The sequence below is a fragment of the Amphibalanus amphitrite genome, unplaced genomic scaffold (assembly GCF_019059575.1).
Source record: "Amphibalanus amphitrite isolate SeventyFive unplaced genomic scaffold, NRLGWU_Aamphi_draft 000035F_arrow, whole genome shotgun sequence".
In the NCBI taxonomy this organism is placed as follows: Eukaryota; Metazoa; Arthropoda; class Thecostraca; order Balanomorpha; family Balanidae; genus Amphibalanus; species Amphibalanus amphitrite.
The window spans coordinates 246,795-271,908 of NW_024881531.1; the positions used below are offsets into that span (position 1 = coordinate 246,795).

A 25,114-nucleotide genomic window follows, 5' to 3' on the forward strand; every position below is an offset into this window, starting at 1 on the left:
ATGCTGTCAGTGGTGCTGGTGTCTGCTCTGGTGATGGTGACGCAGTCAGCTTTCGTCACCGCTGACCAATGTGAGCAGATCACTATACCACTGTGCAAGGACCCTGATGCCGGTTTGGGGTACAACCGAACAAGCCTGCCCAATCTACTGGGTCATGAGACTCAGGACGAGGCCGGCCTGGAAGTGCACCAGTTCTTTCCTCTGGTCAAAGTGGAATGTAGTTCTCACCTCCAGCCCTTGTTGTGTCTCGTGTACGCGCCGGAATGTCACGACCCTTCCGTCCCTCCCAAAAAGCCGTGCCGCGAACTGTGTGAAGAGGCGTTCGCCGGCTGCGAGCCTCTGATGAGGAAGTTCGGCTTCCGGTGGCCAGCGCGTCTGGAGTGCAGCTCGTACCCGTCGCGGCAGAGTGGTGAGGAGTGCGCGGCGCCTGGCATGGACCGGGCCGTGCCGACGGGGGACGGCGGGTCCCCGGTCACGGTGCCGCCGCCGGGCCCGGTCACACCGTCAGAGCAGAGCTGTCCGTGCAGCCAGCAGACGGCCTCAGCGGCCCAGTCGGCGGTGCAGGCGCTCACAGACAGCCTGGAGAGGGCGCTCAGCGCCGCCGAGGGGCTGCAGCAGCTGCAGCAGGAGACGCTCAACATGCAGCAGGCCAACTTGAGGCTGGAGACGGAGAAGCTGGAGTTGGAGATCCAGCTGCTGCGGCGTCGGCTGATCGGCTGAGCCAGCTGGGTGGAACTGAGTCGACATGCTGAGCGGAACTGAGCCGTCCGCTGAGCGGAACTGAGCCGTCCGCTGAGCGGAACTGAGCGGACCGCTTGGCGGAGGTGGACACTGGCAGCGTGAGCGCACCAGAGGTGTTAATTGGAATTAGTGGTGTCCACGCCAAACTGGGTCGAGTTTTGAGCATAACGAAAATCTGTGTTAAGTGTTAACTAATAAAAGGTCAAAACCTACATGGACAATGGACATCAAAGTCTGGAAGCGTGTCGAACTGTGGAATGGTAAAATGATTGATCACCCTTAACCCGCGAGTTGGTGGGGGGGGGGGGTCGTTAAACGACCCCACTTTTTCGCCGGGCCATAGCATAAGAACGGCGCGCCGCAGGCACGCCAAATTTTGGGTACCTGTAGGGAATTAATTGAAGTTTATTGTGACAAAGTTTTTAAAAAAATCGGTCGGAAAATTTTTGAGATATCGAGGTTTTAGTGACGTCATGATTTCTGAGTTTTCGACCAAAAACGGCATATGTTTAAAGAAATCATATAAAATCACAGAATAGACATACAGACATGCCGTAAACGCCATTAGACTGCCAATACCATGAAAAATCAAATGGCTATCTTCGATTATTGATTATCGTTCCACATTTTCCGAAATCTTGAACTGAATCTTGGCAATTTCTCGTGACTACTTCACGACCATGATACATGCATTTGTGAAATTGAACTTTTTGAGCAAAACACGTACACATATGATAAAATGAATGTCGCCATCGTGTTCTACGCCCCAAATTACCAATAAAATACGTGTCACAGGCTGCGAATATCAGTTTTGATTTTCGGGGATATGTGCCTACCCGGTTGACCTGACCTTGACCCTGATCTATGCTTGACTGACCCCTACATGGAGCTGATACTTTTGTAGGCCTTATATCATGGATTTTGCACCGTTTTGACAGAGTTTGTGACGAGAGGCGCCCATTGCGAAGTCCTGAAGTTAATGCTACTGAAAGCCCTATTTCAGGTGTTTGAGCTGACCTTGACCCGACCTGTGACCTCAAAATTCAACTTTTAAATACTCATCTGAAGCGTCTCGTCGCGTTCTTTCGTTTGCCGCCTCGTGTGTTTCGCTGCGCCTATTGGTTCTCGAGTTATCGGCTGGGGGCGTTTAACGCCCCCCCCCCCAGCAAACGGTGGGTGGCGAAATACCCCAGCAACTGCCGGGTTAAATAGCTGAATATGTGGCAACTGAAGACGTTTACTTTCTGACCCCACTCATAAGGAACAACCGTGAACCGAATCACCTGTTTTCAGCTTATGGACGTCTGTCAAGAGTGGTAACTGACCTTTGACGGGAGTGCCATTCCTCTTTCCGGTTATGTCTATGACATTGCTTTCCCCGTTTCTCTTTTCTCTCTCCCTCTCCTCCCTTTATCTCCTTCTCCTTTCTCTCTCTCTCTCTCTCTCTCTCTCTCTCTCTCTCTCTCTCTCTCTCTCTCTCTCTCTCTCTCTCTCTCTCTCTCTCTCTCTCTCTCTCTTTCTCTCTCTCTCTCTCTCTCTCCCCGCTGTAATAAATTCAGTCCTGAACTGAACGCTCCCCCATGGCCGCCATTTAAAGAATATCGATATTCAGTTGGTGTCAGCCGCTGTCAAAATCAGTGCCAGATTAGCATTATAAATTGCCGAGTGTAAATAGAGATGTTTTGTAGCTACTCCTTGCCCTGGCCATGTAGCTATCAGGCGAATATTGTCGGCCCATTCTTAACACCTTCAATAAGGCCGACACGGCCCCCTTCCGCGGCGGAAAATAAGCCTTTATTAGCACCCCACTGATGTGTCAGTGGCCCACAATGGACGGACATCGTTGAAACTGTTTGCTTGTGACGTGAAATACTAAACCGGCGCTGGGCGAGGGCTCGGAGTGTATGGCGGCGCCGGCGGCCTGTCGCCCCTGTCGGATGCTGTCAGCTCCGCGGGATAAGCCCAGTTAAGCCTTGCGGCCGCCACGGCGCGGCCTGGCCGTGATCGATCGGGTCCTTCGATTTGTGTACTAAATGGCATGCATTGTGTGTTCGCCGTGCCAATGACCGTGGAGCGGCCCGCCGCGCCGTCCTCTCCTCCAGCGAAACACAATCGCCGCTCGGCCACGGCGTGGCTGTGGCTCCGCTGCACGAGAGCTGCGCTGTGGTCGGTCCGGTCACATCCGGTCACGGTCAGACCAAAAGCAGCCGGTCCAGTCACATCCAGACCGTAAGGCTCGGTGGTTGTCTGACCAAAAGCTTCTGCTCCGGTCACATCCAGACCATGAAGTCTGGTCACGGTCAGACCAGAGGCTGCCGGTCCGGTCACATGCAGACCATGAGTTCCGGTCACAGTCACATCAGGAAGAGCACTGTGTTCGGTCCGGCAACAGCCAGACCATAAGATCCTGTCAATTCAGTCATGGCGAAGCCCAGACCATAAGATCCTGTCAATTCAGTCATGGCGAAGCCAGCCGCAAACCCCATGAGCGCCGATTTAGTCACGCGTAAACAATGTGAAATACTGTTGGCAGGAATTAGCATCCTCGCTGAGATTAAAGCAACATTTACATATGTCGCTGTCATACAGACCTATGCTCATGTTTGAGGAGAAAATTCTGAGTCATCTGAATGTCCATGAAGCTGCTGTGTTTATCCAGATGCACCAGTGATTTTGTGGTATTTCCCGACGGCGCTTTCATCCGTCGACCCTGCAGCACCGGCGCGGGGGCGGTTCTGTGTACACGATTGCCTCGGCTGCGCTAGACGAAGATCGCGTTTCACTTCAAATTAGCGTGGCAACTGCGGCGAAGATTGCTCTGTCAAGTCGGCACCGGTTGTAGAAACGAGGAAACCCCTGCCAAACATTGTAGTTATGGTAATCAGTCGGGCGGCGGCGCTCACTAGCCTAATTACTTTCGGGAGACTGAATTAATATCGTTTGTCGGTGGGCCGCCGAGCCGGTAGAAGTTGAACAGGATTCGTTTCTTGTGTGGGCGGACGGACAGTTTCTGAAGTACCAATTCTCGGTGTGCCGTGGGGACGTGAATGCCAGGACTACCGGCGCGGATACAAAGCTGCGGCTGAAGCTGGGTCCCGAGGAGCAGGACCCATCGCCCAAAAGGTTCTGAACAATCGCAGAAACTCGGACCCTTGAGGCTTTGTTCTGGTCGCCAGTAAAAAGTGAGCCCGTCTTCATGATTGAACTATTAATCTACGAATAAAGCGCTGCGTGTGCACCAGTCAGAAACGCATTCAATCCTTTATCACATTTAAATTATCAATAACAATCCAAGGGAGAAGTGAAAACAATATGTTTCGTCGGCCGACCATATCCAATGTCGGCGTCCTGAATGGCCGAGCAGCAGTGAATGCTGCCGGGCTATGGAGCCCCATACAACCAGGTTCCCACAAAAAATTATCCCCGGGAACATCGTCGGGGCAGAGAAGGGTTCAGTTTCAAAGAATAATCATTATCTATCCATCTCTGAAAGCTGGTTATCCCATTCAGCCCGCTGGGATTCGACAAAGGTATTTAATAATTTTATAGGACCAAAATGAAATCGGAGGACGCTGAAAGGACCGGGTGTGTGTCACTGCTCTGTCGCCGCGGGCAGAGGGAGGGAGGCGGGGGCAGAGCACGGAGGAGGGTCACAGCTGAGCGGATCATTCCGGGTGAGCAGATCTGTGAGGCTCTGCACCGGCTGGCCGCCACTCGACCGGACAACGCTGCTAGAGGGGACGACAAAAGCTTAATGGCTCGGCCGCTAATTGTTGGACACACATTTATCTGGCAGCCCTCTGATATTTTTACAAGCTTTCGGTAAAATAAGTTTTCGTGCGCTCTTTCCGTTTATTTTTTTCTTATTGAGATAGCCTAAATCAATGTGAATTATGTTGTTTGTCAGTGTCCAGTGAAAGTCAACGTTTTTTTTTTTGCAAGTTCAATTCGCTATTTGTTCAGAATTAAAAAAGGCAATAGAAACTCCTCTCTAACGTCTTTGAAGTGCTCGATAATTGCTTATACACTGTGTCCATATCAATGCCGCCAGTTGTTGCACAAATGAATAAAGAGTATCTTTTTAATTTCTAAAGATTTTCATGTAAGCAGTAGTTCGTAGTCTTCTGCGGACTACATATCTGAAAAGGTTAACCTTACAAAGTATAGGCATTCGGAGTTCGGACTTGGCCACTTGAGAGTTGCTGTCAAACGAAGCCTTCTGAATTTTATCTGGTATAGAAAATGAAGAGCCAAGCCTGAAAATATGCTTGCATCATATCTTTACGACGCCTAATAAGCACGGCAATCATGCAAATGGGGCACCTTGCCTGCCTTTGTAAATACCGTCTGCTGTAAAATCCCAGTCATGACGAGTTTTTCTACTTTTTTCTCGTTTGAAAATGAAAACATCTGCACACTGCATCATTCCCTCCGTTTTCAGTCCGTTAATTCGCATTCATCTGTTTTGTTTGCACCGTTTAGCTGAAGCCGTTTTTAATAACCGACCTGCGAAACAGAAAGAAGTACATAACCCATTAGGCATTATTTGATTAAATTTGAACAAACGCCGCATTGTGGTTAGCGACTGGCCATTAACTGGAGACGACCGGTATTTAGTCACTGAGCATTCACATGTTCTCTGTGGCTGGGTAACACACAAAGACTCACAGTCAGATAGCCGCACTAATAACCCCGCGCGCCGACCTCCCACCGGGCGGCCCCTCCCCGCGCATCCCGGCGCCCGTGCGCGGCCCTCCCCGTCAGCGGGGAGGCATTGTCGGCCCGTCAGATCGTCCGTCAGCGCCGCCCAGCCACCGGCAGAGGTACAATTGCCGTGGGACGCCACTGCGGTGACGGCGGCGGACATAGGGGCGCCGAAATGTAGACGGGCCGCGCCCCGACAGCTCGACGAGACGGTAACTCCTATCCTCTCCACTCGGGAGAGGGAGGGAGCAGCAAGAGCCAGACTCGGCTAACCGCGACCAAGAGTCGGAGCACTCTCAGGCAGGATTTTTGCCGTTAATGAGAAGTAATTATACACTGTGGTGGTGGAGTTCGGGTTGTTTTCTAACCTTTCTGAACACTTTTAAAAGTTCTTGAAAAGACGGCCGGAAACGACCAGATTTTTCTGCTGCGTGCACTGAATGAATGCGCTGCAATTATAAGCAGTTTAAAGATCACTCTAAATTATTGTAGCCTCCTCTAAAACTGCAGTCATATTCATCTGAGGCGAAAAGGAAGTAAACTGCAGTCTCAGTGGGACGAATGTGTGTTTTAATGAGGCACCGTTCGGTTCCTTAGAAAATTACAGCGTTGGAAGAAAATGTAAAAATATACATGTTTTCGTATTTTGCTTCTTCCGGCATTTATACCTACTTCTGCGGAGAAATGCACGTCCGAAAACACCTGTTTTCTTGTGCCTCGCTTACAGTCATACACGTTAAAATCTCACCCATCGTATGATTTTCATTTAACTTACACTGAAAACAATTTAACCCAAGGCCCGCGAGTAAACCGGTGTTTTGCGGGTACCCCTATCCGCAACCATTTTTAACCACCCTCCCAGGAGTACAGTAAGGTCCCATTGCAGTGTAGTCGTCCCTGCTCTCAGCGGACTTGTTCGCTGACAGCGGTTATATCCGCTCAGAGCAAGTACGACTACACCGCAATGGGACCTAGCACTACTCCTGGGAGGGTGGTTAAAAATGGTTGCGGATAGGGGTACCCGTAAAACACCGGTTTACTCGCCAGCCTTGGGTTAAATTGTTTTCAGTGTACGCACAACAAACAAGTGCAGAAACAATTCTTATAACATGCAACATCCAGCGATCGCACACACTCGAAGGCGGGCTTCACAGCCTTTAAAAAGACGCCACGCCGTGGATCGCCACCGTTCGCGTCACTGTCCGCTCGTTAATGGGGAGCGCCTGCAATCTCCAGCACCTAATGATATGAACATTAGGAGGTACATACCTATGGCATGTTCTGAGTAAGTTGGGGCTCTGAGTGGGGCATGTCGAGCCGGATTCTCCCAATTGAGCCACGCCAGCCGAGAAGGGCACCCCGATATCTGCCGGCAAATCACTCGGACTCCGAGGTGACAGAGGAGATGACAGACACAATGCACATGTATGTCGTCAGTTACGCACGACTGAGTTGAGTCCACGAATAAACGATCACGGTATTGTGATAGTGATGGTCTTCGTTCGATTAGAATGAGTTCGATCAATGTTCGGTGGATGAGCAAGACCGAAATCAATTCGACTTTCCTTTTTGAAGATTTGCAGGAATGTTTAAATGTTGATTTGCTTACCTCATAGTTTTTAAGATATTACAAAAGCCAATCCATCAAGGTAATCTAATTGTTGTAGCGAATGTGCATTTAGAAGTAGAAAGAAATTATCGATAACATGGCCCGCGCCCCGTATGGGGGGCCGAAACGGCCCCTCCCTGTCCTTTTCCGTCAATATCTCCTAAACGACTGGAGATATCGCCACCAAACTTTCAGGACCCCTTCGGGCATCAATTTTACACATTGTGTTTAAAAAATTCTCCAGAGGCTATGATAGGTTGGCCACAAATGACGTCAGAATGACGTCGTGTTCTGCCATTTTCGACCAAAAAAAGACCTTCGCGAGAAGAGCTGTCAGGCCTACAGCTTTGAAGATACAGAAAAATGATCAAGACATAAAAGGTGTAGAATTGACAGATCTACAAAACTGCTATCTCGGATTTTTGAAACTTTTGAGTTTTAACCCCCAAAAATTAAAAAAAGCAGTTTTTTGGAAATATTAGCCAAAAAATCCAAAAAGTTTTTTGAGTTTCAAAAAAAAAACGGAATATATGTGATAGCACCTACCGTCTTCCTACATATCAAATTTCAGATCGATATCTCGTTTTTGGCCAAGTTATAGCGAAAACACTGTTCAAAAATGATGACGTCAAATTTTCAAACTCAATTTTTGTCAATTCTAGACCCCGTTGGGCAAAACAAAGACCACCATTGGACTCCCTGTGACGAGCTGCATCGAATGGATACCCATTTTATGCAAAAATATCAACTTTGAAATTTGACCTAATTTGATCTGACCTTGCAACCTGACCTTCACCAAAACGTGACCTAAGCTGGCCCCAAAGGCTGCCTGACCCACATAATCGCATTTGTCATGTAAAATGAACCATAAAACATGCATCACACAACACTTTCATATTGTGACCCTCAGGTGACCCCCAATGACCTGACCTCTGTAACCTGACCTGGTATCAGTGACCTCAGATAGCGAAGTATGTGTTTGACGAACAATGTACCATCGATGGTTTTCAAAACCTTACTAATTTACTCGAGTTCACAACACATTTCTTGAAATGCTTGTGAACGGTAAAAATCCGACCTTTGACCTGACCTGTGACGTCATCGGTTTGACCTAGTTCAATGAAATTTGATCACAAGGTAGTTAGTTCCCTGGTGGAGTTTTGAAAACCGGCCGGTAAATTTCCGAGATCTTAGGGGTGGGCCGAAACGCCCCCCCCCCCCCTACGGGTGGTAGCGTCCGCCGGTAGCCCTACGGGGCGCGGGTTAACCCGCGCCCAGATGGGGTCTGCCGAGCAACGCGGTCTGATGGGGGGGCCATTTTGGCCCCCCCCCCTCAGATCTCGAGAACCACGCAACATAGCGACAAGCGGTAAACGGTGTTGGATAGCCCCAACGGGGAACTACCTTGTGACCCAATTTCATTGACCTCGGTCAAACCGATGACGTCACAGGTCAGGTCAAAGGTCGAATTTTCACCGTTTACAGGCATTTCAAGAAATGCGTTGTAAAATCGAGTAAAATGCATTTCATTGAAAATAATCGATGGGGAAATGTTCTTCAAACACATATTTTGCTATTTGAGGTCACTGATACCAGGTCAGGTCACAGAGGTCAGGTCACTGGGGGGTCACAATATGAAAGTGTCGTGTGATACATGTTTTATGGTCCATTTTACATGACAAATGCGATTATGTGGGTCAGACAGACTTTAGGGCCAGCTTAGGTCACGTTTTGGTCAAGGTCAGGTCAAGGTCAGGTCAAGGTCAGGTCAAATTAGGTCAAATTTCAAAGTTGATATTTTTGCATAAAATGGGTATCGATTCGATGCAGCTCGTCACGGGGAGTTCAATGGTGATCTCCGTTTTGCGCTACGAGGTCTAGAATTGCTAGAAATTGAGTTAAAAAATTTGACGTCATCAATTTTTAACAGTTTTTTTCGCTATAACTTGGCCAAAAAAAGAGGCATCGATCTAAAATTTGGTATGTATATCGAAGAGCGCAGGGACTATCACATATATTCCGGTTTTTTCGAAATTCGAAAATTTTTTGGAAATTTTTTGAGTTTTTCTAAAAAAAAATCAATTTTTTTGATTTTTGGGGGTCAAAATCCCAGAATTTCGAAAATCCGAGATAGCAGTTTTGTAGCGCCGTCTTTTCTCTACACAACCACATAAAGAACTTTAAAATTGCTTGTTAACTGTAGAATTTGTGAGCGTTTAAAGATGTCATGTTTTTTGCTCATTTTTACTCGAACATGACCTCAGTTTGACCTCAATAACTCCTGACCTGAGGTGACCTGTGACTTGAAATTTTGTGTGAAGGTGTCAAATTGATGCCCGGTAAGGTACCCAAAATTTGGCGGCGCTGCGCGCCGCCGTTTTCTCGCTATTTAAGAAAAACCACAGGGGGGGGCCAAAATGGCCCCCCCCATCAGGGCGCGGGTTAACATGTAAATTGGTTTCTTCTGACAAAAATTAAAAGTCGTCAAAAATTTTCCACTGCTCTTAAAATAAGCTTTCGTTTAACATCATCTCAAGATTCAATGTTGAATCTCCACCTTTGTGACATTTTGCCAAGATGTATAAGGAGTTCTAAAGATACTGTGAAGGGAAAGCTCATTCCAAGATTTGACTATTTTTCCCGACTTAAGCATTATTATTTGATGTTATAGATTGACTTCGCCTGTAAGTGGATACATGTCTGTTGGGGACTTTCAAAGTACAAATAGAAATACGAATACACCCATTTCATTGAAAACATTTATAGCATATTGTGTAAGCTTTTGTGAGCAGCTCCATATAGAGTCAAAAACTCGTAATCTCTGTGGTATACATAGGTACTCATATGCCACCCATGTTCATTCACCGTGCTCCACTTCCAGCAAATTGTCCTCGGATAAAAATAGTGCTAAACTTCTGACACTGAGGCTGGGGTAAATATCCGCCAAGCAGGATCCAATGGGTCTTTTACTTATAAAAATATAAGTGTTAGCCGTAGAAAAATAACCTTTTTTTGCTAAAAAAAGAAAATGTTCGATTTCGATGCACACACACATAGGTATTAGGAATATTCACACATACAATCTACTCTAGAATACTAAGAAAGAAAGCTATGCAAACTTTCTGAACTTTGGCTCATAATGCACGAGCAGGCCGCAGGCGTAATCTGCGCGAATCCCGTACATTACATTTCCCGAAGCACTTGTGACCAACGAGTGCCCGTATCATTGCGGCTACTCTTGGGCATGTATTACTAACTGTCCCGGTCGCTGAAGCAGGCTGGCCGTCTTACCCTACTCACATGGCCGTTTTACCTCATGGGATGGGGGGGGGGGGGTAATACGGTTTTTGCAACATTTTGCGAAAATAGCTACAATGTGTTTGTTGCATCAGAAGTCTCATCTTCTGGCAAATGAAAGTAAAATGTCTAAAGGACGTTTTCGCTCAGTTTCACGTCTCAGTTTTTTCTGAGCAGTCGAAAAATTGCTCCAAAGTTACGGTGGCGGTCACTTTCCCCTACTGTGCTTTTTAGACGGCCAGTTCCTCCGGATTGGACGAAGAGTTGGACTGGATGGCTAATGCGTTGAATGCTAATGTGACAGCACTTTGGGTGGCACCTATTAGCGGTTCGCCAACATATTATTTAATGTCAATCATTACTCTGGCTTCTGCTCACTGTGCCCATTACCTACCCAACTGCGGACCCATTAATTAAGCCGATACTCCTGAACTTCGTTGACTTACAACGATGACAGAGATATGAAAAAAATTATCGCCCCATCGGCTGCAAATATCGGCTGTTTTCCACTCGCTGTGAGTACGCTCAAAGCTGGCAGATCCCTCCATTCTCTGTATCATCGGTGTCCCCTCCCCGTCCCCATAGACAGCTCGGCTCATGACAGGGCGGCCGCCGGACGCGGTGGGCGGGGCCTCGCCCGAGCGCCGCGCTGATTGGCGGAGCGGCCGTCGGGCACTGTAGCCGGCCTGTGACCAGGGGAGGGGCCACCTCTGCCGCTGCCGACAGCCCGACACGGCGAGATGTGTCCTTAGGCACGACAGCGATCGGCCGCGGTGGTCGGCTCCCGGGTCCCTGGCCGGGAAGGATACAGACACTAGCTTGTATCAGTCTCAGCGTCACTTTCAGACGATAGGTTTCAGTAGGTCGCCTTTCGTGGCGCATCACAGCACGCGGTATCCGCATTTCCCCGAGTAGATTTCCTCGCCGCAGCGCGCATTGGCGTGCCTCCGTTACCCCTCCTCCCGCTGCCAACTCCGAGTCGCCATGGACTCGTCGAAGGTGCCCATCAGCCTGGCTGCCACGGGCGGCTCTCTGTTGAGTCAGGCGGTGCTCGGCGGTCTCTCTCCTCTGTTTCTGCGCGCCTCAGAGCGTTACCAGCGCACGCCCAAGTGTGCGCGCTGCAGGAACCATGGCATCGTGTCGGCCCTGAAGGGCCACAAGCGCTACTGTCGGTACCGGGACTGCGCCTGCTGCAAGTGCACCCTGATCGCCGAGAGACAGCGCGTCATGGCTGCCCAGGTGAGACCGGGGCAGGGACAGGGGATCGGAACAGACAGGGACCAGGGCAGGGGACGGCGCAGCGAGGTGTGAGATAATTGAGTGCTTATTGTGTTTCCAGTTTGTGCTTTTGACTGTTCGATGTTGATTTCAATACTGATACAGAGAAGTGACATTGCTAAAAAGATAACGGTCTCTTGGGGAAGTGTTATTTATTTGCTATTTTGCTTTCGTAATGTCTTGTAGTCTAACTCCTCCGATATGTTACCTAGAACTCTCGTTTATTGTCCGTCGGGGCGTGCTCTCTGCCTACGCCCCTCTGTCCAGCATCCGTCCTGCTGCACCCGTCCACAGACGGCTGTCCTCCTCGGTCTGATCTGGTACTCTTCCTCAGGGATCCCTGCATCCCTCTGTTGACCTGCTGCTCCTCTCACCTGATTTGTCCTTCCTCTCCTCAGGTAGTTCTGCGCTACCCAACCCCTCACTGACCTGCTGTCCCTCCCTCTTCTCATCTCCCCAGGTGACCCTGCGCCTCTCATCTGACCCTCTCCACCCTCACTAGCCTGCTGCACCCTACCCGACTGGCCCTGCGCCCCTCACTGACCTGCTAAACCTTTATGCTGACTTGTTGACCTCCCCTCTCCTCAGGTGGCCCTGCGCCCCTCACTGACTTGCTAAACCCCTCAGTCAACCTCTTGACCTCCCCTTCTCCTCCTCAGGTGACCCTGCGGGCTGCGCCTCTCCGCTGACCTGTTGACCTCCCCTCTCCTCAGGTAACCCTGCGCCTCTGGGCTGACCTGTTGTTCCTCCCCTCTCCTCAGGTGACCCTGCTCCTCTGGGCTGACCTGTTGACCTCCCCTCTCCTCAGGTTGCGCTGCGCCTCTGGGCTGACCTGTTGTTGACCTCCCCTCTCCTCAGGTGGCGCTGCGCCGGCAGCAGGCTCAGGAGGAGAACGAGCTCCGCGAGCTGGGCGTGGTGTTCCCGGTGCCGGCCGAGATGGGCGGGTCGGCCGGGTCGCCGCCCCCGCCCCCGCCCCCGCCCGGAACACACACCGAGACAACCTCCGAACACGGTGCTGCTGAGATGGACCGCGGTAAGGGCGCGGTGACGCGGCTTTTTGTGGGGGGGGGGATGCCATGTCTGCCTGGTTTCAACACACTACATGTTCGGGTGTTGCGTTTTCCAGTCACCGCTACTGCAGACGGGTGGGCATTAGTGGGCCACATCCCAGCCTTGGGGTTAGATTTTAGACAATGGCGCTTATAAAAGTGTATGGAAAGAAATGAACAAATTTAGTGGTTGGTTCTTTTGCCCCCGGGCTGGTTTCGTTAGCGCTTGGTTCGTGTGTGCACCGAGCATGCTGGACGACTGCTTTCGTTATTGTGCTTTTCATTGTTCAATCTGGGTCCAAAAACGTAAAAGTTGTGCTCATTGGTCAATGACATCCAATATGCTTTAAAGCACGGTGATCATTTTCCACCATCGAACGTGAAAATTCACTCATTTTCTCATGAAATTATTTTGTTCTGATGGAATCGTCTACAGGCAGTGCATTGATTCACTTCACCTTTTTGAGGTGATTAAACTGAAAATAAGTCGAATATTTCAAGATGATTTTTTCAAAATGGATTAACGGTTATGATGTGGCGAGGAATCTTAAGGGAATTTCATCAGTTGCTGGTCAATCCGGTTATCCAAGTGCATGGACAGACTCACTGATTTTCAAAAATTATTGCAAATAGTTTAAGTTGAGAGCGTCTCTACAGCGTCCTCAGAAACACGATCATTGGTTCGACATTTTGGACTCTGTGTGTGATTTTCGAATATCAACCATCAATGCCACTTGTCTTCCTCAAAGTAACTTCTTTATTTCATAAGTGGGCTCTTATGATTCGTATTGACAGCAAAGTTACAAGCCTTCTAATCGGCTGGCCACTTTTGTTTAAAGTTGGGGCTGCTGTAACAAATGCCTCTTGAATATTTCTCCTTCCATAGTTAGGCGGAGTTCTAAACGTTATCGCAATCGACAGCGTTGTTCTCAAAAGTCCAATTAGACCATTACTTCTTCATTTTAGATTGCTCTTTACCACGGGCATTTCGTTGCAATTGTTCGTCATTTGGCCATGCATAAACGCTGCTTTATGTTTTCGGATGAGATGGAAAATGAAGCATCTCAAAATGAAATATTAGAAATATGAAACTGTGAAATAATCATAATGAATGCAATAAACACTTCTGTCCCGTATTCAACGAAATATGCATTTTAATAACTGCGTGCCATGCAATGAGTACAAAAAAGAAAAATCAGGCAAATGATATGGGCTGATTACGACTGTGATGTCAGATAACTACCAGAGCCATACCTACCCATTACCCACCATTGCTGGTAATAGCCGGTACCGGCACATTTTACCAGGAGTTGGAGCCAGAGTCAGAGTCAGAGTTACCGACGCATTGTACTCGACACCAAAACCTGATTTTGTCGGAAATGGAACCTGTCATTTTAACGGCTCCTCATACCTAATCGTAATTGTTGGTTGTCAATATTTTTCTGAGGGTCGAAGGATCTTTTCCTTATCAATGACACCTAAATGTAACGCGCATTTGAGGCCATATCATCATCATCATCATCATAATTATTTGACATCCTTTGAGGACAAAACAAGGAGAACATATCTTCATAACATAACCGTGACACATGAAGATACAAACACAGCACGGCACAACAAAGTCACGTTGATATGGCGTATGGCTGATATGATATGATATGGCGTAATCCAAGAGCAAATGCAGTGAAAATTTGTGATTAAAAAGTAGTTTTTATAGAGGGCCAAATAATCCACTCCAAGATAATGTTGTAATATAGCATAACAAAGCATGAAATGACAACTTTTTAAATTCATCCTTAATAAAATCACTGACAAGGTATTTTTTTCGCTTCATTTGAGACTAGAGATGCCCTTTTTGAACCCGCAAACCCGCTTTCTGCGGGTTTTCAAAACCCGCAGGGTTTTTGGCGGGTTCGAGAAGCAAAACTTGTCGTGTGGCGGGTATTTGGCGGTCAGACTTTAGAACCTTTAATTTTTTTTTTAGATGCAAAACACAATGCCAAGTGCATTTGCTCAGGTTAACAATACAATACTCATCAAAACAACTTTTAAAACAGAACCAAATATAAAAATATATCAAGGAAGCAAATTTCAAATGCAAAACTGAAAACAACCAGCAATAGCATCTACAGTCTAGCAATGACCAAACCAGGGTACCAAGTACAAACAACAAACTACAAAGCATAAATAAATGCTGATGAAAGCATTCCATAAAACGTTAAAGAACCTGAAAGCAAACTTATAGGAAGCTGAACTGAAGTCTATGTGCAGCGTGCACTAGATATACATTATGGAAGAGCCCAGACTAAAATGAGATGTTATTGTTGATGTTGAAAATCAGAGCAAATGCCACATGTTACTTTATTTGCGTCTGGTCGGCATAAAACAGAGCTAAAAAAAAATTGATGCAAATTAATTGATTACCTATCCTACTCTATGTTCTGTCCCACCCTACATTACGAAAATAACACACCAATTACCTGCAATTGCCCTTACAAAAAATCAAAATATTGACTGGCATGCGGCCCAAACATAACGCAATACAATACTGGCGCACTTTCGACATTCTGACAAGGATTGGCATTTGACTGCGTCAATTTTGGTCTCTGAAGCGAAGGAAAGCTGTCATTGATGACGCAATAATAATTTTACAATCAATTTTTCTGTCTTGGTTTTTGAATACCTCAAAATAGCAGTTATACATGTTACAAAACCACGTAGCTGGTCGCATTTATTTCTTTTGTCTTTTTACGTCCTTATCATTTGTATGCCGATTGCCGAGAGAGGATCAGCCGGAGAGCATTACCAAGACCAACTATAAAATTATTACATTTTATTTAGTATTTACTGTCTCTTTATTTCCTAACCGGTGATTAACCTCTGAATTGTAAAAGTTTAGCTGTTGTGTAAGATAATATTATCAGAATGGCACATTAATATGCATTATACAACGGTGTTTTCGCAACAAGTTCGCACTAACTACGGCTGCAATAATTTAGTCGCTGTAACATTCCTTGCAATCAGCTGTTGGTGACGCTTCTGACGCATGTTTCCAAAAATGCGTGGTTCATTGGTTAGTTGGTTTTTGCTGGGCTTTTGCATGATTTGTTTTATGTGTAGATCGACTGGATACGCATTATTCACCGTGTCACTTTTTAACTGGAAATCGCATATCTTTTTATATCAACATTCATTTTGATAACAGTATCATTCCAGAAGCCTAACATTGAGAGGAACCAGAGTGAAATTTTGATCCTCAGCCAATGCTGAAGGGTAAGGTGAGAGAAAGATTTTACTGAATTCTTTTCAGAAAGGAATTTCAAATGTATTGATGCATTATTCGTTTTCCATTATCCAGTGTGCACTTCCTGAGGACTTAGCATAGCAATTTCAAGTCCTTACTATTTGTTTGGCTGTCTTTTTCTGCACAACAATGAAGCAAGTAAGGTTTATATAGCTCTAGCATTGACCCAGCTGTATTTTTTCTTGCAAAGGCAGGTTTTTAAAATTGTGGGTTTTTTGTGGGTTCGGCTCAGCCAAAATCAGCTTGCGGGTAGTTGTGGTTGGGCAAGGGGTAGCTGCGGGGCGGGGCGGGTAATGAAATTGCAAATTTGGTGCATCTCTATTTGAGACGTAATCGAATTAACGTTAGTTGTTTATATCATACCCTTGGTAAGTCGAAAACAGATATTATTTACAATATCGCGCTTTTATTACGAAAGCATTCGCTAGATCTTTAAGATCTTTAACACACTTTTCTATCCCACAAGCTATTGTAGGATAGGAAAGCCGTCTAGTCCGTCGTATTTGTCTGCGGAGGTCTTCGAGACATTCACACACACAAAAAAAAAACTTATAAGAGTGGTTTCATCTACCATGTATTCATTTTTGGGGAAGTAATTTAAGTGCATAAGTGTAAAAAGTAATCACCCAATTTTAACCCATTTACGCCCTTCGTTGCGTTTTCGCAACACAGGCAAGCGTCGACGTGATCAAATCTTGAGAAGTGTATAATGGCGTCTCACCGATGAGACAAGTTTCAGCGCGCTTAGCATGGTTGCGCGCATGATGCTACGCAGTTATAAGTCTGTGCGGCCGGTAACTTACCGTCCAGAGCTCCCAGAGGGAAGTCGTAGGTCCCGTCAGTGATGACGTCACGAAAACCAAAATAAGTAGATTAAGTGATTAATTATATCGTAATGAATATTGTGTGAACATATTCTGCAGAGTCCCTACAATAGCTAGAATATGCATTTTATTAACAAATTCTGCTGCAAATAGGGTTTGTGACTATTTTCAAATTTGACTACAGTCGTGTTGCGGTAACGCAACGTTGGGCACATCGGAAAGACAGGGGTGTTGCGAAAACGCAACGAGGGGCAAATTGGCAGGGCAGCGGAAGTATAGGAACATCAAATAGACTTCACTTGTGATACGTTGTGGGTTCTTTCCTTCTCTCCCCAATCTTCCTCCCTCTCTTTCACGCTCCCCCAACTCTCTCTCCTTCCCTCCCTCTCCCCCCTCTCTCTCTCTCTCTCTCTCTGTCTGTCTCTCTCTTTTTTTCTCTCTCTCCCTCTCTCTCTCTCTCTCTCTCTCTCTCTCTCTCTCTCCCTCTCGTTTCGTAGTCGTGAGGGATGTGTAGGTATGTAAAGTGCAAGGTGCATTTGCACGTGAATGTTGCGATACGTTTCACATTAACTCACTTAAACAGCTATCAAACACTCATTTCTTTTTCTCTCGCAGATTATCGGGCTGTTCACTAAGCAATGGGTTTTCGAGCATCTGAAAATCGCATGGTAGGAAAAGGACCTGCATCAAACGGTCGGCGATGCTAACGGAGCTGAGAGATAGCGAGGTACTTTGAAAATTGGATCTACTTTGTACTAAATAATGAGGACGTAGTCTGGTATCAGACGACAGATAGGCATTGTCATTCTTTGGATACAATCCGCTGGCTGGCCCTTACGTAAGAAAAGATAACTCCCAGAGTCGGCAAATGTGGGATATGCCCCCTCGCCCTCGGGGGGGGGGGGGGGGGGGGGCAACAGACCCCTTCGGCAGGGGTGATGAGGGCGTCTGGAGAATAATAGTTTATTTTTAGAATTCATGGTTTGCACGGATTGATAAGGTGGTTGATGTGAAGCATTGCTTGTTTGTTTACTGAGGGTAGGCCTTTTGTCTGATTAGACTATTTTAAAGCTGGAAGCATTATTGGAATTACGGAAAATATTGGTCTGGGTGGGCATGGTGAATCGTCGAGGCTGAGCCCATCCATCCAGGCACCCATGAACCAGCCCCCCCCTTCCCAAGCACTTTCTGTATCCGGCTACAGACCTGTGCTCCTATGTGAGCTGCTCGAATGCGATATAGTTGCCCGTCCAGCTCGAAACAGGGATTGAGGCATGAAGGAGAAGGATTCTACTATCCTGAAGATGAAAAGGACGGATTGACGGAGCACTTGGAAACTGTGAACTGCGTCGAATCACCAGTCTGCCCTGGCATTGTCTCGAGAAAGAGGTTACAAGTGTGAAGGTCGCTGAGAGTGGGACAATGAAAATTTTGGATTAGGTGTAAAAGTGATAAATGGGTCCTGGGAGACACTTTAAGCTGAGTTGTTATGACGCGCTACGCCTTACGCGGGTAATTTGTGAAAGCCGGATAGGTTCATTTTTTGCTAAGAGTGGGCACGACTACCCTGCATTTGAATTTGTCTTTACTCCTAGGAGGGTGGTTAACAATGGTATTGCGGATAGGCGCTTAGGCGAGGCACTGGTTTACTCCCAATCCTCGGTTAAATTGTTTTCAGTTTGGGGTTCTCATATAAGAGGGTAATGGGCTAATGGCTCTGTCTAACTTCCAAAAAGAAAGCACCGCCCAGGGTACGTGCCGACCACTAGGTACTTTAAATGGACAATTGTTGTTGATAATGACCGTCTGTTGCCATCTACCCGTTCGCGAACCCTTAAGTTATGCTCCCTCATTGAGGCTCTTAGACGGGTAATAAAGCATGAGGGATGTCGGTTCCGCATTCTCAAGCAATATTTTTCAACAGTTGGTGAAATATATGTTAAAACAAACTAGCATATACGGCGGTTTAGTGTACTTTATGTCCGTCTGATGTGCCCGTCGTTGCGTTTTCGCAACGCTGATGGCGCCCGGTGTGCCCTTCGTTGCGATTTCGCAACGCACGTTTTTTACGTTTTTCTCGAAAAACTTTTGCTGCCGGCAAAAATTATTTTCGATTCCATGCAAGACCCTGGTAGAAGCGTAACATATCTTGATTTCATCGATTTTCATGATGGTCAATATTCCTGGGCATAAATGGGTTAATTGCTATAATGAATGATTGCTTCTATTTCCGAAGATATTTTTCATTCTAACTGGAACAAGAAGCTAAGCAAAAGAAAAGAAACGGCAAAGAAGACGCACTATTTTCGGAAAACCAGAAAATGGTATTTTGTTTTATGTCAGCGAAACACTGTCGTTTCTGATTGACTGCCCTAACTTTCAAATAAAAACATTAAGTAGCAGAAGATCTTTGCAGTTTGAATTGTGAATACGCATTTTCATAGTTTGCAACTGAAAATTTAAACAGCAGCTAGGCATTTATTTCATATTTGCATAGGGTTTTCTGCATTATCATTTGGGCCCGATCCTATGTAATTTTCGTTATCTCCTTTTGCTGAACACATTTGCCAGTTGAATTTTACAAGCTGGCCTGGCGAAATCTCGACAAACTTTTGATCCACCCTCCTTTCTATCTGGCTCGCAATATAGGCGCTCTTAATCCCTGCAGTTATTCCTATAACGTCTGGGCGGCGCGCAGCCGGCGTCATTTTCGCAGTGTAATTGACTCCGCGCCGCGGCACCGACACCACGGCCTCTCGCGTCGTCAAATTTGACAATCGCTCCGTCTCCTCACGAAGTCGCTGTCGCGTTTTTAGTGCAGCCACTACTTCATTATAAAATTCCAGCCGCCGAAAACACTCCTTCTTTTTGGTCGTCGCCTCGCTGTGAGCCATTAATTTTTCAATAACTCTTGAGCAAGGAGCCATGTTTATCCGGCACATGGCCGTCCGGTGACGGAGTGCGCCACCATCGCCGCCGATTACCACAATAGCCGCGCAATAAAGCGCGCGCCGGCCGCGTGCCGCGCCTCCCGATAGTGCCATCACTATCTTCCCGGCCATAACCTGCTCTATTGTGTCTATTGTTATCACATTTCAAATTAATTTCCCGCGCCGGTATGAAGACCCAAAGTAACGACGGAATGGCGCGACGCGCCGAGGAATTCATATTGGATTTTTGGCGCCAACTGTCGTGAACGGCGCGCCACAGAGCGATGAACGGAAACACCGACCGACACCGCGGCATTCGGGCGGAGATCGGGCAAAAACGCGCGCCGGCTGGCACGTAGCTGCATCGTGTGGGCCGCAATACACACGGGCTCTGCGAGCATCCCGAGGAATAGATGGACAACACCGAGGATAATATCGCCAAAGGGCTTATGTGATAACCGAATGTCGCGTGACTCGATGTGACTGATAACTGACTAGTCGGTAACTGATAAGTCGTTGAAAAGAAGGTCCAGCTATTTTCAAGAATATTTTCAATAGGCAAAAGAATACCACACGAAGGACTATAAAGAACTTCGGAGTCGGAAAAAGCAATTTATCATAGGGTCAGCTCAAGCTGTAACCGAAGCTAACAGGCACCGTCTCTTTACCATTCGTTTGTTGCCATATTATTTATCGAATGCCATTGGTGTTAATCCCACAATCAGACAGCTATGCATATATCTGGCCGAGCAGGCAGTTTTCCGATGGATGTACATACTATTTACATACATACTGTGGCCCGGTCTGCACTCTCACCGCAAGTGTATTGCGGTGCAGTCTATCTACCTGCGATTGTATTGCGGTGCAGTCTAACTGCAGGTGTATTGCGGCACAGCATCTACCCACCGCCGCGCTGGGTATATCATAACTGTGGTATTTCTATTTACACGGGACCTGTAAGGAGGTGCGTTCTGGCACGGCCTCAACTTACAACCGTGTTTAATCGATAATTGGTTCATACCATGGTTTGATTTTTAAAAGTGCAGATTACGACCACCGTTTTTCTCTCTGCAATGATTCCTTTTCTTCCAGCATCGCCGACTTCTTTCATTTTTCATCGTTTGTGTGAGACCCCTGTCATCCCAATGCCATCGGTATCTGACACGTCCTCCCTTTTCTGGCACGTCGCGTCAGTATCGCCGCCACCGCGCCATTATGGCCACTCTGGCGCCGCACGGGTGCAAAACGGCGCGCCTCCAGCGCATTCAGAGCGCGCCCTTCCAATCAATTTGAAGCACATTTGCTACAGCGGCTATTAATTGACTGCCAGCTCCAGCCGCGGCGCGGTGATACCGAGTAGCGCCGCGTTGGCCGCCGATCGACGACTGTGGCGCAGTGGCGCGGATGGCTCCATTGTGGCGCAGGCAGCCGGGGGCGGGCCGCCGCGCTGCCGCGGAGTGAGAAACTGATAGCTAGATGAGAATGAGCTAATGAAGCGCGATAAGTGTTTCAGAGGGAGTTGATAAAGGAACTGCCTGTTTATAACAGATCGGACGCTGGTGGTTAGTTTCATGGCTTCTGGCTCCAGATGGTAGCGAGGTAATGGGATGGAATATAATGTGGCCTATTTTGAATAGCGGTTGGTAAACGATGCAATATAAAGTTGCCTCTTGTATTAAGAATGCGTCGTTGAAACAATTTTATCGCACTAGCCTTCAATTTTTACGTTCGTTGTCCCTTCGTAATTACCGACTGTTGTACAATTTACTGGTCTTTACTGGTCCCACCGTTTTATCCGGCAACCGGGAATGAGATTCATTAAACCTTTTCTGAGGACCTATCATCTTGCTGGCTCAACAGAATCTCGGTGACCAAACTCCGGTGTCCAGTGTCCTTCCTTTGCCATATGTGCTTTCCTAATTAAGGCATGCTGTCCTGAATTTGCCGAGAAAGGCTTTTTGCATTAGACAGTACCTAATCAATAATCATACCATTCCAACTCAGGAGACCATTCCAAGGCTGAAATTTGCCCAAACAATTTGTTGTCACAAATGATGCTTCTTCTGAGCTGCTGGATCAGACGAATGCTGAGTCAGCCCAGAGCCCTGACTGCTTCTTCAAAGCCACATCCAAAGACTCGTGCATCGCACCCTCACCGTTTACTGCGGCAGGTGCTGCGCCCTGGTGTCCCACCCTCAAGCACTGACCGCGGTATCACACCGAGGACTGACCCGTGCTGCCGCCTGGCGTGTTGCAGGTCTGCCAGCGGCAAAGAAGGCCCGCTCCGAGACCGTCGGACGAGGCAGAGACAGTGACAGAGAACATGACAGAGACCACGACAGAGACCATGATAAAGACAACGACAGAGACCAGGAGAGGGACCAGGAGCGGGACCAGGGCCGGCCGTACCAGCCGGATGGCGGCGCGGCCACCAGTTTGGACCTGAGGTCACCGGTGACCCTGTCACTGACCCAGCCGCCGCCGCGAGCCATCAGCTCAGACGACGAGGTCAGTGCGCGTTTGGGGATATCGTTTGGTAGAGCAGAGTTGTTTGGTAGGGACTGAGGTGTGGGATCAATGGTGTCTGTGAGGGTCCGGCGTTTGTCCCAATGTATAACCTATTCGCCTCGAGAACTCGAGTGTATACGACGTCCAAACATCAAGCATGTTTTAGTTAGCATTCAATTAAAATCGCTGGCTGACCAACTCCGTCGATCCAGGTCTCAGAGAGATCCACCTCTCCGCGGGCGATCCAGCCCAACTACGACTCGGACCGATCGCTGGATCTCATGTCCAGACTCTTCCCGTCAATATCTAGAGTGGAGCTGCTACAGGCACTCAAAGCACACGGAGGTGAGTTGTCGCAGACCATTAGGCGTTGAACTATTATTTTATTTGCCATAGTTATCATCAGAGACCAGCACGGAACTTTACGCGTATGGTAGCTTTTTCTGCCCCTTGCACTTACGAAATACTATTCCACTTTCGTTTGCCTTTTCGTTACCCACTCTGACTCACGCATTTTCCCTGCTACTCACTGACCCTCTCTACCCCTCCCGCTGTCAGGTAACACACTGGACGCCATAGACAGTCTGCTGCGGCCGCGGCCGGCCTCCGCCCTGCGTGACGAGCCTCCTCCGCCGCCGGCGCCGGTGCCGCCCTCTGCCTTCTCCCCTCTGCAGCTGCCCCCGGCCATGATGAGTTTCCCGAGCCTGCGCTACCCGTACTCGCGTCCGCCGTACTTCCCTGTGCCGTGGGGCGGTAGTGACCTGTTCCCGCCGTACCCCGGCTACGGCCTGGGCACACCGGCCGGTCTGCCGTCGGCCGCGGGGGTCGGCGAGGAGCGGCTCGAGCCCGGCCGCTCGCCGCCGCCGCCCCCGCACAAGTGACGGTGAGGTCGGGTCGGTGGAAGGTGATGCACGTGATTGGCAGTTTGGTGCGTATGACTGTGGTGTGATATGTGGTACTGCTAATTATGTCATACATATGTCAAGCAGATAGTAATTATGTATTATGAGGCGTGAGAGAATGTCAGATCGTAAGACCGAAGCGATATTCATGATGACAAAATGGTATTCATGAATGCAACTTTGTGCTTCTTGTTGCTTCTGTAAATACGCTTCAAGGGCTAATAAAAGCTGCACTTATTGTCTGGAGAATGCTGCGTTAGGTAAGTAATGCCTCTACTATGTTCTGTTCGACGTTCGTGTACCCTCCCCTTTCTAATGGATAAATATAGTCGTGTGTACTGTACAGTGTAGTTTTATCCGAGGTAGTGCCCACCACTAGTTTCGCCTGTACTTAGAATATCCTCTAGTCATATTTAACGAATTCATGGTTCTCATCGTGTTAATCTACTGTTGAGTATGTCACCTACGAAATACATGGATGTTCAAGACGTTAGTTTTCGACGAACTTCCAGTACAAATAATAGCCGGTTTCACGACGGGCTATCCGGCGAATGCACCTGATTTGACCAAATCTGCACCTAATTTCTTTTACAGCAAATATCTTCATTTTATGAATTTATTTCAGTGTTTTAATCGATGATGCTCTCTGATTATATGACAAAGCAGGCACATAAGCAATTAGTGCGACCCTAGCTGATAGCTGCTAAGAGACACACTGAACCTGATTTGACCAAATCTGCACCTAATCTGTACCAGATGTGCACGAAATGTGTACCAGATGGCCGTCGTGAAAACGGCTATTATAGCATACAACTCAACTTCCGTTTATTCATCAAACACATTTCCGATAGTAATGCAGCATCAAAACAGCCATGCATCCATCGTTCATCGTAACCCCAGCAGCCCACATCGTCCGATCTCTCCCGCACTTCCATTCTCCGTCTCCCGGAGGCCTTCTATCCCGTGCGTACCACAGTAGCTACAGCTAGATATCACCCTCCCCATGGTCGAGCCGCGGGTCAATTATCGGCTGAGACGCCCCGCCGCGCCGCCAGCACCGTGGGAGTTTACTGGACAGCACTGGGGCGCACTATGACAGTTTTGATCTGGCCCGTGTCTCTGAATGGTAACCGGTCCGGTCTGGGCGCCCTACGCGCTCCTCACGCTCCATTGGGCGCGCTGAATGCGGACAGCGAGACGCGGACGTCGACCGCAGCGTGGCCCGTGAGATATGGGGTGATTGTTGGACGGGGTCGCGGAGACGGATGGGGTGAATGTCGGGAGGAGGGAAACGGTCCAGTGTGTGGCCACTGGGGGTTAGTGGCGCTGGAGCTCTACTCTGGTATACGATGCATGTTGTGAAACCATCATAGTCGATGCCTGGACGTTTACAATGCTGTTTGCGTAGATAGCCACAGCTAATGAGGAGGTAGCTTACGCCGTGATTGAATTAGCCGACTGGTGTTGACATTGTGTTTCCAATCCCGATTGTAACCTGCCTCGTTTCATGCCTCGCTGCACAATGCACACATTGCCAGTTGTGGGATGTTATATCAGACGATGATCGGGACAAAGTGGGCATATTTAACCGTAAAGAGATAGATAATTTCGATAGATAAAAGCCTATGTAAGTACTAAGTGCACCAACAATGCAACGGTAACTGGACCGGTGTATCGAAACGGGAGCTCAGGCTGGTTGACTCACATATAGACGGTAGAGTAGAGCAACGTAAAAGTTTGGCACTGTGCGTTGCGCGTCTCAGATACCTACCAATCGTCTGAGTAAGCTACCAGACCGAGCCGGACCTATCCAGCACGCTCTGGAACCTCTGCCCTCGATACCGAACTCCCGTCCAACAGACCAGCTGTTTCTGTTTGGCTGAGCTGTGGCTGGTGCTGACGTACCGCGCCGCGCAGATACCCCGCTCTGACGCACCGGACAAAAACCATCACCTCGGCTCCCGGTGG

At 48.0% G+C, this 25,114-nt stretch overlaps 2 protein-coding genes across 2 annotated transcripts; both read left to right on the top strand.

Moving 5' to 3' along the window:
* On the top strand, positions 1-720 carry LOC122370515 (frizzled-7-like). The gene has a single exon (XM_043346179.1). The coding sequence runs from the start codon at positions 1-3 to the stop codon at positions 718-720; it is 720 nt and encodes a 239-aa protein (XP_043202114.1).
* Positions 721-9,779: 9,059 nt separating this feature from the next.
* LOC122370770 (doublesex- and mab-3-related transcription factor A2-like) lies at positions 9,780-23,489 on the top strand. The gene is made up of 5 exons (XM_043346670.1): positions 9,780-11,590; positions 12,488-12,662; positions 21,994-22,244; positions 22,457-22,589; positions 22,803-23,489. The coding sequence occupies exons 1-5, from the start codon at positions 11,336-11,338 to the stop codon at positions 23,123-23,125; spliced, it is 1,137 nt and encodes a 378-aa protein (XP_043202605.1). The 5' UTR covers positions 9,780-11,335; the 3' UTR covers positions 23,126-23,489.
* Positions 23,490-25,114: the final 1,625 nt, after the last annotated feature.

What these genes read in the sequence shown, in the direction of transcription:
- LOC122370770 (XM_043346670.1), top strand. Translation starts at nt 11,336, where the DNA reads ATGGACTCGTCGAAGGTGCCCATCAGCCTGGCTGCCACGGGCGGCTCT. An exon ending in AGCGCGTCATGGCTGCCCAG is followed by an intron (nt 11,591 to 12,487) that starts GTGAGACCGGGG and finishes CCCTCTCCTCAG; the next exon opens with GTGGCGCTGCGCCGGCAGCA. An exon ending in GGCACTCAAAGCACACGGAG is followed by an intron (nt 22,590 to 22,802) that starts GTGAGTTGTCGC and finishes TCCCGCTGTCAG; the next exon opens with GTAACACACTGGACGCCATA.
- LOC122370515 (XM_043346179.1), top strand. Translation starts at nt 1, where the DNA reads ATGCTGTCAGTGGTGCTGGTGTCTGCTCTGGTGATGGTGACGCAGTCA.